The sequence below is a fragment of the Anas platyrhynchos genome, chromosome 3, assembly GCF_047663525.1.
Source record: "Anas platyrhynchos isolate ZD024472 breed Pekin duck chromosome 3, IASCAAS_PekinDuck_T2T, whole genome shotgun sequence".
Taxonomy (NCBI): domain Eukaryota; kingdom Metazoa; phylum Chordata; class Aves; order Anseriformes; family Anatidae; genus Anas; species Anas platyrhynchos.
The window spans coordinates 52318350-52332160 of record NC_092589.1 but is presented as its reverse complement, the minus strand read 5'-3'; the positions used below and the strand labels follow the sequence as shown (position 1 = coordinate 52332160).

The following is a 13811-nucleotide window of genomic DNA, read 5'->3' as shown; positions in this document are numbered from 1 at the left end:
TTTTGCCTTGATTATGCATCTTGAAACAAAGCTTTGCCCTAGCTCCAACAGTCGGCCCCTCAGATGGGTGGTAAGACCAGGCCTATATAAAGTATCCTCAGATAAACACAGATTTCCCAGAAAACGAGTTAGCGATGAGCAGGATTACATGGTGTGCAGTGCTCCTGAGTGCTGGGTTAAGCCAGGTTTTGAATGTCCCCCACACTGGTGCTGCTGTTCCTGTCCCTGGGGGATTTTCACGAAGCTCAGGAGGGGAAAGAGGCTGTGAGCAGATCCTTGTATTATGCTCTGTTGCTTAGAGGATGAGCTTAAACTGAAGACTAATAGCATGAGCTGGAACAGTCAGAGAAACCAAGCTGCTTCTCATGGGTCTCCAGTGATGCCTCATGTTTGCAAAACAGCACTTCAGGCCCTGGCAAGCAAAGCTGGGTTTTGCTGTGCTATCAGAGCAGCAGCCCCCCAAACAGAGACCTCGTCCCATTGCACTTGTCCAGCGCAGCCACCTCCATCCTCACACCCTCCAGCTGCTCACCTAGTACCGGTGACCGCCAGCCCGGTGTCCTGCTCCCCTTCCCTCACCTGAACAAACCTGGCAGGGCTCTGCCAGCTTACCCCTTGCTCCAGGGGCACCACCAGCACCATCCAACCCAGCTCCCCCTCACTGCCATGTCGGTGCCTGGCCCTGCCTGATGCCTGGCCCCACACAAAGTGCTTCCATCCCGCACTGCAGCCCCTCGCCTCCACCCTTCCTGTCCTAACCACTGTGCTCTTCACCAACCTGATGGGAACAGGGGGGCCATTTGTGAAGACAGCGTTTTGGAGTCTTCCTCTTCAAGGCAGGCCTGCCATGCTGCTGCTCCTGTGGCCCAGCTGCAGTTACTTGTCTGGCTCCAAGAGGGAGGAAAGTGCTCCACGGTGAGCTGCCTGCCCACCCGCAGAAACCTGGAGCACAGGCTTTGGTGATGCTTTCCCTCTAGCTCATTTCAGTCATCCTGAAAGCCCTATGATGTGACAGCACAACTTTTAATTAAAACCACAGGGCAAGAGCAGGAGAGGTGGTAAGGGTGAGAAGGGGTGGCTCTTCACTCATTAAATCGCCTCTATTGCTCCTACAGACATCCAACTGGTGCCCCACATCTCGTTACCTACAGGCCCTGTTCACTGCTCACAGCGACCTGGAAGCAGAAACTCAAGTCTCAGGCATGCCCACGCAGCCTGGCCTCCTCAGCCAAACTTTCAAATTTCCACACTTCACCAGGCTTTGGGAATAAAAGAAAAATCTGTTCCTGTGTCACCTGCATTTCCATCAGGGAGCAAGAGGCCTGGGGCAAGGCAGCCCTGCAGAACAGTGACTGAGAGGCCAAAGGCTACTCGAAGAGCTCTGTAATGAACCGTTTCTTCACACAAAATGTGGCTGCACTGCAACACCCCACCGACAGATGCCATCACATCTTGGTGCATGGTAGGAAGCTGCACACATGGTGTTATGTTAAGCATCATTGCCAGTTAATTTGGCCCAGAGCAGTGTTTGTTTTTCTCCTTTCTCTCCATAATAAAAAGATCTATAAAACCAAAAGTTGATTAATCTTCACCTTCCCTGTTAAAGAAAACCTGGTCTATGTCTAACCATTATCGCTTCACAGCCACCTCACAAAAACACTTGGGGTCAAAACCCTAGTGTCAGTATGAGGGCAGCTTGCAGGACTGCATGAGGGGCATCCCTGTCTCCGCTCTGCTAACCGTGAAGGGCACCTGTATCCCTTGGGGAAGGGCAGAAGCCCCAGTCTGGATGCCAAGGAAGATGCAGCAATACCAGACCCTCTCTCTCCATTTCCTCACACAACACAGCTATGAGGATCATTTTGGAAGCCTGCTGTGTTGTGCTCTCTGCCTCCCTTTGTGTCATGTTCCCTTTGCATCCCCCTTCACAGCAGCAGCAAGCACGAGCAGTTTGTCTCCATGTTTATTGCCTGCACAGCACCCCATGCCCTGCCAGAGCTATCTTTGCTCGTTTAGTGGGATGCCAGATCTCATGTGGTAGGAGAACCATGCCAAACACCATCAATTCTGGTTAATTTTTTTTCAAGCAGTGCTGCTTCATTTTTTCCATGCTGTTGTTTATGTTAGCAAGTAGCTCCCTGTAAATACCAGAACAGCCACACTTTATCTCCTTCTAAATGCATTCCTGCAAGCCCTCCTTTGCCACAATAGCTGCCAAAATGTCACAGGAATTCAACTGGCCTTGTGCCAACTAGCTCAGCCAAACTTTGTCTCCCTGTTCTACCCCCTTGCCCATCTGACCTACATGTCATTCTTCTGCCAGGCTGAAGCCTATAGGGCCAGGCTCAGATCAATGTTTCTTTTCCACATTTTTGTAGCTCTTGTAAGAACAGAGCAGATCAGGATCAGGGATCTCAGAGATATTAGAGAGATAGCAATTCACACAGCTCACGATCTGGCCCAACCTTATAGCTTAAGAAATTCCTTTCAGCTGGTACTGGAGAACTTTTAAATCATTGCTTGTCATCAGTTACATGTAGGACTATGGCAAACAGCCATTACTCGCATCAGCTTTGCCTTCTCTCCAGGTCAGGTCACAAGGAGAAGGGTCTTCAGACTTGAAATTGGCTTTCCAGGATGTGGTACATGGCCAAACCCTGTCACTGCTTACATTTTGGAAGTCTACGTGGATTCTTTGCTTGCTGTTGTTTCAAAGCTGATATGCACATGCATACTCCATCTGAAGACAATAACTGTAATGAAACAAAGCCCCACAAGGGGCCTAGCCCACTGTACTTTGCACTCCTTGATCCCAGAAAACCAAGAAGCACCATAGTTGGTAGGTGACCTGCTGACATTCAGAGAACAGAACCTCAGTAAGTACCTTTTATAAGAAATTTGCAGGTGCCCCACAGCATGAGGAGGTACCACCTCAAAATTGTTTTCTCTTTGCTCCCACAGAGAAGGCTGCATTATTCTTCCCAGGAGTCTTCTGCACCACAAAAATCACAGTTGTATAAAATTCCTCATTATGCCTGCTTAATTAGGCAGAGGCATTGGTAAACTTACCAGAACAGTATACATAGTCTCAGACTTTGATTGCAAACCCTTTCAAATCAGAAAGCCTCTCAAGCCCTGCCTACACTGCGGATGAAGCAAGATACAGAAATGCTGTTATCTGCTCTGAAACAGAACATAATTCTTTCCACTTTCCTTTTGACTGTGGATTTTCTACAGTTCTCCATTGCCCCTTCTGAGCTGTTTTGGGGTCAAACAGCTGCAAGTGAGCATTGGAGAAGTGCTCAGATCTCAGCCAGCCAGAGCATGCAGCTCCCTCCTTCCCTCCCTTCCAGCCTGCACACTAGCCCCAGCCTAGTCTCCTTTGGCAGAGAAATCCAGTGCTAAGGGAGCATTAATTATATATTGTGAAAATCAGCCAAACAACCTGGAATTATGCTCTGGTGCGCTGATGTTGATTGCTATGTCTGTACTCATCCTCCAGCACTGGACCTCAGTTGCCTACTGCCATGTTGTTAGGGGACTTCCCCTACTCCCATGTAACTCCCAGGCAGGGTTGGCCAGGGACTATTCCTAATAAAGAATCTGGATATGACAACCCTTTGGAGGGTGGCACAGTTTAATACTAACGTGCACACCCTCATGTGGTCAGCAGGGCTCAGATGTATTTCATTTAGATTAAGTTTGCAACAAAACTGCCATAACACACAATATACAGAAGGACCATGTGTTATGTGTCTCCCATCAAATCCCGGCTTTCACTGGATTAAAGTGCTTCATTTTGCATCCCCAGCTGGGCAATACTCCCCTTCCTTTTGTCAGTCCTTTGATGCCATATGCAGCCACGGGGAGTCCCACACGGAGGATTTTTGCCACAGTAATGAAAATGATGACCAGAGCCACTAAGTGGCTGGAGTCATTGTCACAGCTCAGAACACCCTCCATTTAAATGAAGTTCAAACAGGTTTTGATTCCAATGCATCATCTTATTTATAACTCCATGTTTCAGGTTCAGAATACAAAACTTCCAGATTCTAGAGTGGAGGGAAAAAAGGGAGGCAGGAAAGGTCTGGAACCACCAGATTTTTGATACAGACGAAATTATATCCTCACTGCATTAACTGCATACTAAAACAACCAGCATTGAAGTATTCAACTATTTGAGGTGGCATGAGATTAAGAAAATTTCACCAAGATGTTGCAGTTTCATACATCTGAGAATCACTGCCCCAGCCTCTCTTCAGATTCAGCATGTCTGCATTGTTCAGAATATATATATATACACACATATATATATGTATATATATATACACACACACACACATATATATATATTTAACCCCCACAACAGTAAAAGACAGAAAGTTTAATGGATTGAAAGTTATCCTTGCAACATGTCCTTATTATAAAGGACATCTTGAAACTTCAAGCAAAACAAAGTTGACAACTCTTTTGGCAAGAAGGGACTTACTGCACACTCCAGACAGCAGGAAAATAACTGTTAGTGGAAGGAAAAAAAGGAGGGGTGGGGGGAAGAGAAGTAAATTAGACTCACTTCAGGAGAGATTTGAATAGTTTATTTTGCCCAATCAGAGCCCTTCAGCATAATGACACATTCATATACACATATATGAACATTTTTTTTCTGAAACATTAATGTATAATACATTTTAAATTTAAAATACCAGCTGCACAGGTATTTTTATTTACAAAAATATTCCATACTTATTTTTTTTTTTAACTTTGTTATGATGACATAGTTCAGTTCAAGTACATGTAAGTAAAATAACTCTATGCAATCTAACATAGTTGTTTGTAACAGTACAGTTTGCAGTTCATATGAAACTATATTTGTAGACAGATGGATTTGCAACCCTACCTAAAATGCATATTCCAGTAATCACCCTCAGAAGAGCTAGTGGGGCTCAGCAAGACTTAACTGAAAATAAGTTGCAATGAACAAAAAGAAAAAACACACATGTACACACTAAGTTATACATAAACGAGAACTGCTACACATCAAGCATGCTTACCCACAAGTGGGCAATGTTAGAAAAATTTACTGATTTCCCCCCCGGCCCATGGTGCTGGTACAATGAAACAGTAGCATAACTAGAAAGCAGCATGTTTTCCTAGTTCTAACCACTACAGATAGCAGAGCTCAGGTCTAAAATAACATATTACTGCTTATTTACAGTTCTTTTTTAAAAGGGAATATTTAAAACATGTTCCCACCCCACTGTCTTTGCATCACTGAATAGTAGTAGTAAACCACATACAACTCCTTACATGTCTTCAACTGAAACAGCTTAACTTCTAGTTATTATTTGCCTGTAATATGTAACTTAGGTACTAATAAAAACAAATGCAAGTGTCAAAGAAACCTACGGCTGTATGACAAACATTTTGAGGTGCTTTCCATGAAAAACTAAAAGGAATGCCAATTGACAGCTTTCATTTGACTGTTCTATGTTTTTATCTTGTTTCTTCTTTACCAACACCCACATCTTTTAGCCTGAACTTTATAAAAAAAATAAGAGAACCCAGAAACACAGTATACTCATCTGGCTTGGAACAGGAATAAAATAGACAACAGCACATTTTTATAACATACATAGAGAAAGAAACTGGCCCAGCTTAAATTAGCTTTTCAATGAAAACTGAAATAAAACCAGTACACCTGATTCTCCTACACCACGCATTTGTTGATTCTCTTCCTCCCCTCAAACATCACTCATTTCTGTCTACAAAGTGAAGATTTCATTGTAGTAGCACAGTTATCAACATCTACCCAGAAAGAATTACATCCAAGAAATATGCCAGAAAGAAGAAGAGTTCCACTGACAAGTTACCTTGCAACTTGTAGAGGGAGGCAAGTCCTTGCACACTTTCCCCACCACATGCAGAACTTCAGCCACTATCAGTATCCACCAGTTATGTGAAACCATGATGAGAAAGGGGAGGAGGGTACTTCTTCAGTCACAGGCTATAAGTTTTTCGACACACATTTGGTATACAAAAAAATGGTTTACATGTAAAGAGCTGATGTATAATGAAGACTTGTACATTAGTCAAAGAAAATCTTTATTGGACAAACCTCATTTCAATTTTCGGGAATTTCAAGAGTCCAAGGAATATAGCTGAAAATTCTTTTATATGAGTACTTAAAAAAAATCATAGAAAGCAAGTCAGCCACTGACTGCAGCTATTGAGAGAATTTCTACGTTATGTTTGTTTTCTGAATGCGTTATCTTCCCTCTTCATACTTAGGGAATTTTTTTTTAAAGACTGTTCAAAATGGGAGGTAAAAGTAAGAATAATTATTTTCTGCAAAGCAAAATGGGCTGTTTGTTTTCATTGCTTAGTAATTGTATCATCTCGATATGAGATATGAATGTATTCATAAGCTTAAAACAACTTCTTCTATGGATAATATACATACTTTAAGTACTTTGACTTAAAAATTGAACGTAAGTCTTTAAAATTAAAGGTAGAAGTGTACATATAAAAATTACTTAAAATTAAAAGTATATTCTTAAGCTGTATGTATAAATATAACAGAGTTTATTGTATTATCTAGTAACAAATCTGAAAGTGTTGCAGTAATTTATAAACTGAATGCTGACACAGGATAAGTGCCTTTCATTAGATTCTACATTGTATATACTTGTATATACATATTTTGCTAAGAAAACACACATTCTGAATTATAGTCACATAATTAGCAAATGCGCCCCAAAGTAACCTGCTCTAAACTCTTCACTGAATGTGTGTGCTTATATACAAATAATGAACCTGAACTGCACAAATGTCCAAACAAAATTAAGGAATAAAGTATCATGATTGAATTAAAGTGCAGGAAAAATTCAAGTTTAAAAGTTCAGGTAGGATCAGTGCTATTAATTAAGGAAAAAAAAAAGGAAAGGAAACAAAAGGAAAAAAAGGAAAAGAACTTGCTTCCAAAAATCCTCCTTTGGATGTAGCTTTCTAACATCACCTGCCGTGTAAGTACCACCTCAGGCAAAAATCTTTGTATAAAGACAGACAAAGAACACAGCTATATATTACTATATTTTATAACTTTTTTTGCCAAAGAACAAATCACTGGAGATGCCTGTGGTGTAACACTTTCAGACTTATTTGGAATACACGCATATTTACACATATCAACATTCAGAAGTTACAATTTGGCAGGACTAAGGTGAAGAAAAGCTTCTTCAGTTTACAGTTCCTAATGAGACACACTACATATAAACAGATAGGTAGCAGCAGTTTCTTACACTTCCATCAAAAAAATAAAAAAGTAATAGCTCAATTGTATTTTATAATTTTTCAAGACACTCTAAAAAAGTTTCACACAACTAAAATGCTAGCAAAAAAAAAAAAAAAAACAACAAAAAAACCACAGGGGTGTTTCCCCCCGGAAATTTCAATGTAGTTTGCTGTACAAAAGGTGCACCACAAATAGCAGAAGATACATGTATATGATCAACTTCCTTCCACAGAGAAGGAATAAGGAACATCTTACACTGAGATTGTACATAGCCCCTGTTATTGACCAAGAACCATTTTTCATATTCATCCTCTGAGCAATCATTCCATTGGTTTTCAAATCTAGAAACATGCTCTGAACATGTGCAACAAAAGAATCAACTATGATACATTCTATAATACCAAATAAACCACTGCTCTACTTATACTGGGCATGTGGTCTCTCATTGCCTCATTTTTTGCTTGCTGGTGGTCATCAAATGTTTCCCAATGGGAAAAAAGTTTAATATGCTTTTCTTTCAAGCCAAGGTCATCTTCCATTGAACTGATACCACAATTTGCTGAAGAGTATTTTTGCCATCCTCTCTCCCAGAGACTAACCAGACTAATTTTCCAGGATGATTCTGTTGTTCTGAAATACAGTTCATCTTCAACAAGTTACATAATATTATTTATGAATGTGAGAAAAGGACCGGCACAAATATCAGGTAGGGTGTTATATTTTTGTAAATGGTATGACCAGAGTTTATCTAGTTCTCTTCTACCTGGACTTTAAACAAAATGGTATCAATTTAAATATGCATTAGTTAGACACTAAAAAAATAGATTAATAGGCAGAGACAAAATGTGTGGAAAGCTGAGTTAACGTTGCCTCAATAGATATGGTACAGAGACATCAAGAAAACAGTGCCACATGTTCAAATTGTGATGTTCATATAGCTGACACAGCATGGTATGCCTTCATACTGGCAACAAAAAATTACTTGTCTTTAAATGTAACTATAAATACAATCAGAAAACTTATCGATTTGTGCTACAAATCCCAAGCACATTTACTGGGACGAGTGACAAATTAAAAAAAAAGAATTAAGAACCATCACTAACTTTAGTATTTGGCATCTTTTTATATGTATTGTAAGGTTCACATATCTATGTACCTGTAACATCACTTCACAATACAGATACAACCCAGGTTTTTGCTTCAGAACATTTGGAAAGCGTGTGAAAAAAAACACACAGAATGCAGTGCTTGGACAAGCAGACCCAAGTAATTAATTTCTGACAATATTGCAAGACATCACCTATCAGCTTCTAAGTATTCCCTTTTATAAAGCAAAACCAGACAGTAACTATTCCTGCCTTTTTGAGGAAAACAAAGGCCAAATTCATTTTTGAAATGCAAACATTTATTTTAAAAGACCTGTGGTCATCCTCACTATTACAGCTTTAGCACAGCAGCCAGTAGCAAGTAAGGTCAGCCTTATTTACCTTACCCAACTTGAATATCATTTCACCAAGTTTTAGTGGACACTTAACATTGCCCACGATATTGAAAACACTGCTTTAGAGACTAAATCTGAACTTTAGACAAGCTGCCTTTAATACTTCTTGGGGCTGAGATAGGTACTTGTAAAATAGCTCTACTAGCAGGGTTTAAAAATTTGCTGAACAATACCCTGACAATTATTAAATATTAGATGCTTGCCATTATTCATGCATCAGCACCTCCATGGAGTGTAAAACTGTTTGAAAACCTGAGTACGAGATTATCTGATTTCATAGTAAAGGACTAAAGGGGCATCTAGAACGTAAGTTTTAAGTGAAACTATCTCAGCTATTTTAATTAGTGGCTGTAAAGATACATTCTGTTAAACTTTTATAAAAATTCACAGCATGAATGGAACCCACAGCCAGTTCTAAATGTTATATAAACTAAACCAGTAACTGTTTTTGGCAAAAAGGAATATTTAACTAAACAGAAGTTGAAGTATTCTTACCACAATGAAGATGTTACCACATTTCACATTGCACATCCATAACACAAATGAAAACTCCCAGCATGACACATTCCAGTCATATTATTCACTTGACTTCTTTTAATGCAAAAATTGTGTATTCTCTTGTTTTGCACTTCACAGAATATGATGTGAATACAAGAATACTAGATCGGGGTCCAAGAAAAGACTATGCACAGGTCAACTATGTATACAATTTTCAACATGAAATTTTCCAAGCTTCCAGCTTTTCTGACGAAAGAAATGACAGCAAGCTTCCACTCTTCTTCAACAATAATGGTAAATATAGTGAGTCCTAGAGAGGGTAAGTGTAAGTCAGCTACTGTCCAGCAAGACAAACAACTTTATTCCAGCTCTTGGACCCCTGATTTATTGCCTCTCCTCACAGGAGGGTATAACACTGGCAGCAAGTACAACAGCACAAAAACTTTTGGCATATGAAATACTAACACAGGATTGACCCTGCATTGCCCCTGCCCATCACACTACTTCCTTTATCCCTTTTCCACATATTCCAGTTACCTGCTCTGTTCTCCAACTCTCAGCTAACCAACAGCTAAGAAACACTCCAGGTTTCTTTCTTTTTATGTTTCTATAAAGCTCCTCAGTTAAAGCCACGACTGAGGTAAAACAGTGTGTGATTTGTGCTAGGAAACAACAGTATCCAATGTTGAATACTTTTTTAAATTTCAATGTTCCTGCCAAAATTAATGAAAAACAAGATTTTTTCTCATCAGGACAAAATTAAACAGGTGTAATTGATGAGCATCATCAGAATTGGTACCACTTCTTGTCTTTGTACTTCAACATCATCTAAAAAACAAAGAAACAATTTTTAATTAATGTTTCTATAATGTACCAAAGAGTGCTATAACACAAACAAAGCATCATAGTTGAACAGTGGGGGTTTGGCATGATGAATTTTCTAATGGTGACATCATTGCTGATTTTCTGGTCTCTGATAGAAAAAGACAATTTTGGAGAATGGGAAGGTTGCACAGAAGATTGGGGGATGAAAGGAGATCTGCAGAAACACTCAAGAGAACAGCTATCCTTCGTAGTGACTGAGGAAAAAATGAACTTGGAGTCACAGACTGTTGGATATTTAAGAACCACAGGAATCTCACACAGAGCATTACTTATCTAATTCAGTGACAAATTCTTTAAGTAATGGGAAATGAACAGGCCTTTTTGAAGCCTATATACCAGTCAGACAGATGGCATACCCTAGATCAATGTGCCAAAAAACAAAAAGGTGCTTACCTTAATATTTAACTATTAGGAGTAATGATTACAAGATAGAAATGAAGTCCTTTATAAATGACATTGCATTCCCTTTAGAACTCTCTAGTATGTCTTCAAAGCAGAAGTCAGTTTCTTGCAAAGATTACATGTATTCAATAGACAACTAATTTAATTCTCTAAGTTTAACATGTAATAAACTCACCTCATGAGCATGTTTAGAGAAAGAATCGGCACTGTAAAGCATAGCTGCAGTTTTTTCTTCCAGTTCTCCTAGTTTCTGTCCTCGTTCATCTAGTGCCAACCGGGCTCGTGCTAGTTCACCAACTACACCAGATGCTGCTCCTTTGACACCTTCAATACCCCCAGGCCCTGGAATATGCTGGGCAAGACTTCTTGATGCCTTTCCAGAAGCTGATTCTCCAACTGAAGGCATTTGCAAAGCAGCAAAAAAAAAAAAAAAAAAAAAAGAATATTAAGATTTCTTATCATTATGACATAAATATCAATGTAACTGCTTTATAAAGAGTTTTTTTGTTTTTTTGTTTGGTTGGTTGGTTTTTTGTTTTTTTTGTTTTTTTTTAACATGGACAGCAAACAACCGTAAGCATGCCTATGAGCAATACTCACTACTCTGTTACTATTTAATCAAATTGAGATTTTAAAAACATATTTCAGAGTTTCCAGGCAATTTATAAAATTTTAACCTCGTTACAGTTCAAGCATGAAATTAAAACCCACAACAGTGTTGACATCACCGTCATTAACAGAATTATGCAGTTTTTAAACAATACAGCTTGCTTCACAAGAAGGGTGTTGGAAGTTCAGCAAAGCAGAAGAACTCCAGTAATAGGAGCTGCGGTCAATACTCGAAGTGCTTTGCTGATACAGCCTACCAGCATAAATTTCTTACAGTGGGAGTTCAGTTTTAGATTCAGACACCTAAAGACTAGGTATCAGTGATCCCATTAGTGTAAGCAAACACGTTTAAAAGAAAAGTAACATACATCTTGGAAAGACAGTGCAGTTGTATGAACAAATCAGTTCATCCTAAAATAAACACCCACAAGTAGTGAGCTGAACAGCTCTGCTCTGGTAACCATACTGACTATATCTCCTTTGCTCATAATGGGACATCAGCCACCTAGTTCAGTTTAGAAACTTAGACATTCTTATCTCTCTCAAGCTGAATTGTATAATCTACAAATATCAAAAGAAAGGACAAGAAAAGGCCTTCCTGGGTATTAAAGTCAAACCAAATAATCTTTTTATTTTTGTCTTACTATTTTTAAAAATGAAATTATGGTTAACATTTTTTCCCCCTAACCCTAACAAAGAATATTATTACTGTTAAATAAAAAAAATTGCTGTAGTACTTCAGGATTTTCTGATCTGATTTTATGGTTCTAGGAAGAATGATTTTCATTTCAACCAATACTACATACAATTTGATTCTTAAGGAATGTACAGAAAATCATTTCACTTATCGCAGACATTCTGCTGTGATCCTCATGTTAAGTATTACTATTTTGAATATGTTTTCAGATGTCTTAGTTGTCATTGAACTCACTGTCAGGCTACAATTCATTTGGATTTTTTCCCTATTCAGCATTTTTATTCTGACAATTTGAGCCAAAAAAGCATTTTCTATTGAAAACCACAAAGCCAGAGACAGTTATAAAAACCACTTGAGATCTCCTTAAAAATAGGTCAGAGGAGTCAGTGCAAAATTGTGGAAACTTGAAATGATGTAAAATGATACCTTCTAAAGTTACAAGTATGCTTTTCTGTTGCCATGAACTCGTAATTTTCCCATGTCCCAGTCATACTAATTAAATGTATAATTTCTACATGCGAGTTTCTCTAATAGAATACTTGACTAACCTTTCAAATTATTATACGTACATAACTACAAATGACATTTTTAAATTGGAAAACACCTCTCAATATTTTTTATTTATAAATACACACATGTTCAAAATATACAGGAAAAGAAGTAAGGATTAATTTTTACTGGATAGATCAAAAGAACTTATAGAAAAGTTTGTCAGGGAGCCTTGTCTGTTTTAACAGCAACATTTCACATTAAAAAGGAAACAGTTCTACTTACCAATAAACTTGCATAAAATGATGTTTCAATTAGCAAATCTATGACTAAGTAGATTTAATTTCCTTTAAATATATTAAAATGTTACATACTACCACAGTAAAAGGCTAATAAATATGTAATCAAGAAGTAATGACAAAATGCAATAAAATTTTGGCCAAATGTGAACTTAATTCAATCCTCTATTCATAGGACAATAAAGTCCAGTGATGAGTACAGTGCTGTACTCTCTCTCATTTCTGAGGCACAAGCCAAATGAGGAAAAAATCTAGTAGATGAATTGAATCAGAATAGTTTCCGTTTTCTTACTGTCCAAAGGTAGTGCTCTCCAGAACCAGTCTCTTTCAGTTTACCAGCATTAAGAGAATTATGGACAGTGCTATAGACTTAAAACGAATAAATATAAGATCAGTTGTCCCATTTGCTGTCTTATCATCCACTCTTGAATAAATAGGGTAAAGCAGCATGTCAGAAAACTAACATTTTCTGATCTTGTTGGTAAGGTGCACAACATGTAAAGCTATGAAAATTTATTTCTTATCATTCCCTTTCTCAGTTTCCTCTTCGGAAATGCAGTGTCCTATTAACACAGTCAGAACATTTTTCGAGAATCACTGGCTTCCTTGGGTGGAAATAACAGAAAAATAAAGAACATTAAAAACTTACACAGTTCTTCTCTGTCAAGTGACTGTGCCCCACCTCCGAACAGGCCTTTAAAGAAACCCCTATTTGGTGCTTCTGGTGTTTCTACAGGAGTGAAGAGCTCACCCAACATTTCCTTTGCAATAAAGAGATACAACAAGGCATACATTATTTCACACACAGATTAATGAAATGTTCTGTCATTTCAAACATTTAGTTTGTGGATTTGAATTTCAAAATAAATGTTTTAATAGGCATCTGACTTTGCAGTAGGCAGTCAATGCTACTTAGCAAATAAAAAAATAAAAACTTATTAGGAAATCTGTCCAGACCATCTGTTCATATAGCTGCAAGCTTATAGCTCAAGAATATTTGAATAAAACTGTATTTTCCTCTCAACTCAGCCAACACTTCTGATCTTGTTTTGTTGAAACTGTATCCACAAATATTCATATCCACAGGTTGCAAAGCAGAATTTGCATAATGTATTTCTGCTATATCTGTATCCTACACAA

General features: G+C 38.4%; 1 protein-coding gene across 7 annotated transcripts in view; it reads right to left on the bottom strand.

Moving 5' to 3' along the window:
* Positions 1-4580: 4580 nt before the first annotated feature.
* The window catches only part of STXBP5 (syntaxin binding protein 5), a 111166-nt gene continuing 101935 nt past the window's right edge, over positions 4581-13811 (bottom strand). For all 7 annotated transcript variants that reach the window (XM_027454325.3, XM_027454327.3, XM_027454328.3 and 4 more), the window contains 3 exons: positions 13321-13432; positions 10753-10973; positions 4581-10118 (listed from right to left, as the gene is read on the bottom strand). In XM_027454325.3, coding sequence (XP_027310126.1) covers positions 10077-10118; positions 10753-10973; positions 13321-13432 — 375 coding nt within the window. In that variant the 3' untranslated portion in view covers positions 4581-10076. The remainder of the gene's footprint in view (positions 10119-10752; positions 10974-13320; positions 13433-13811) is intronic.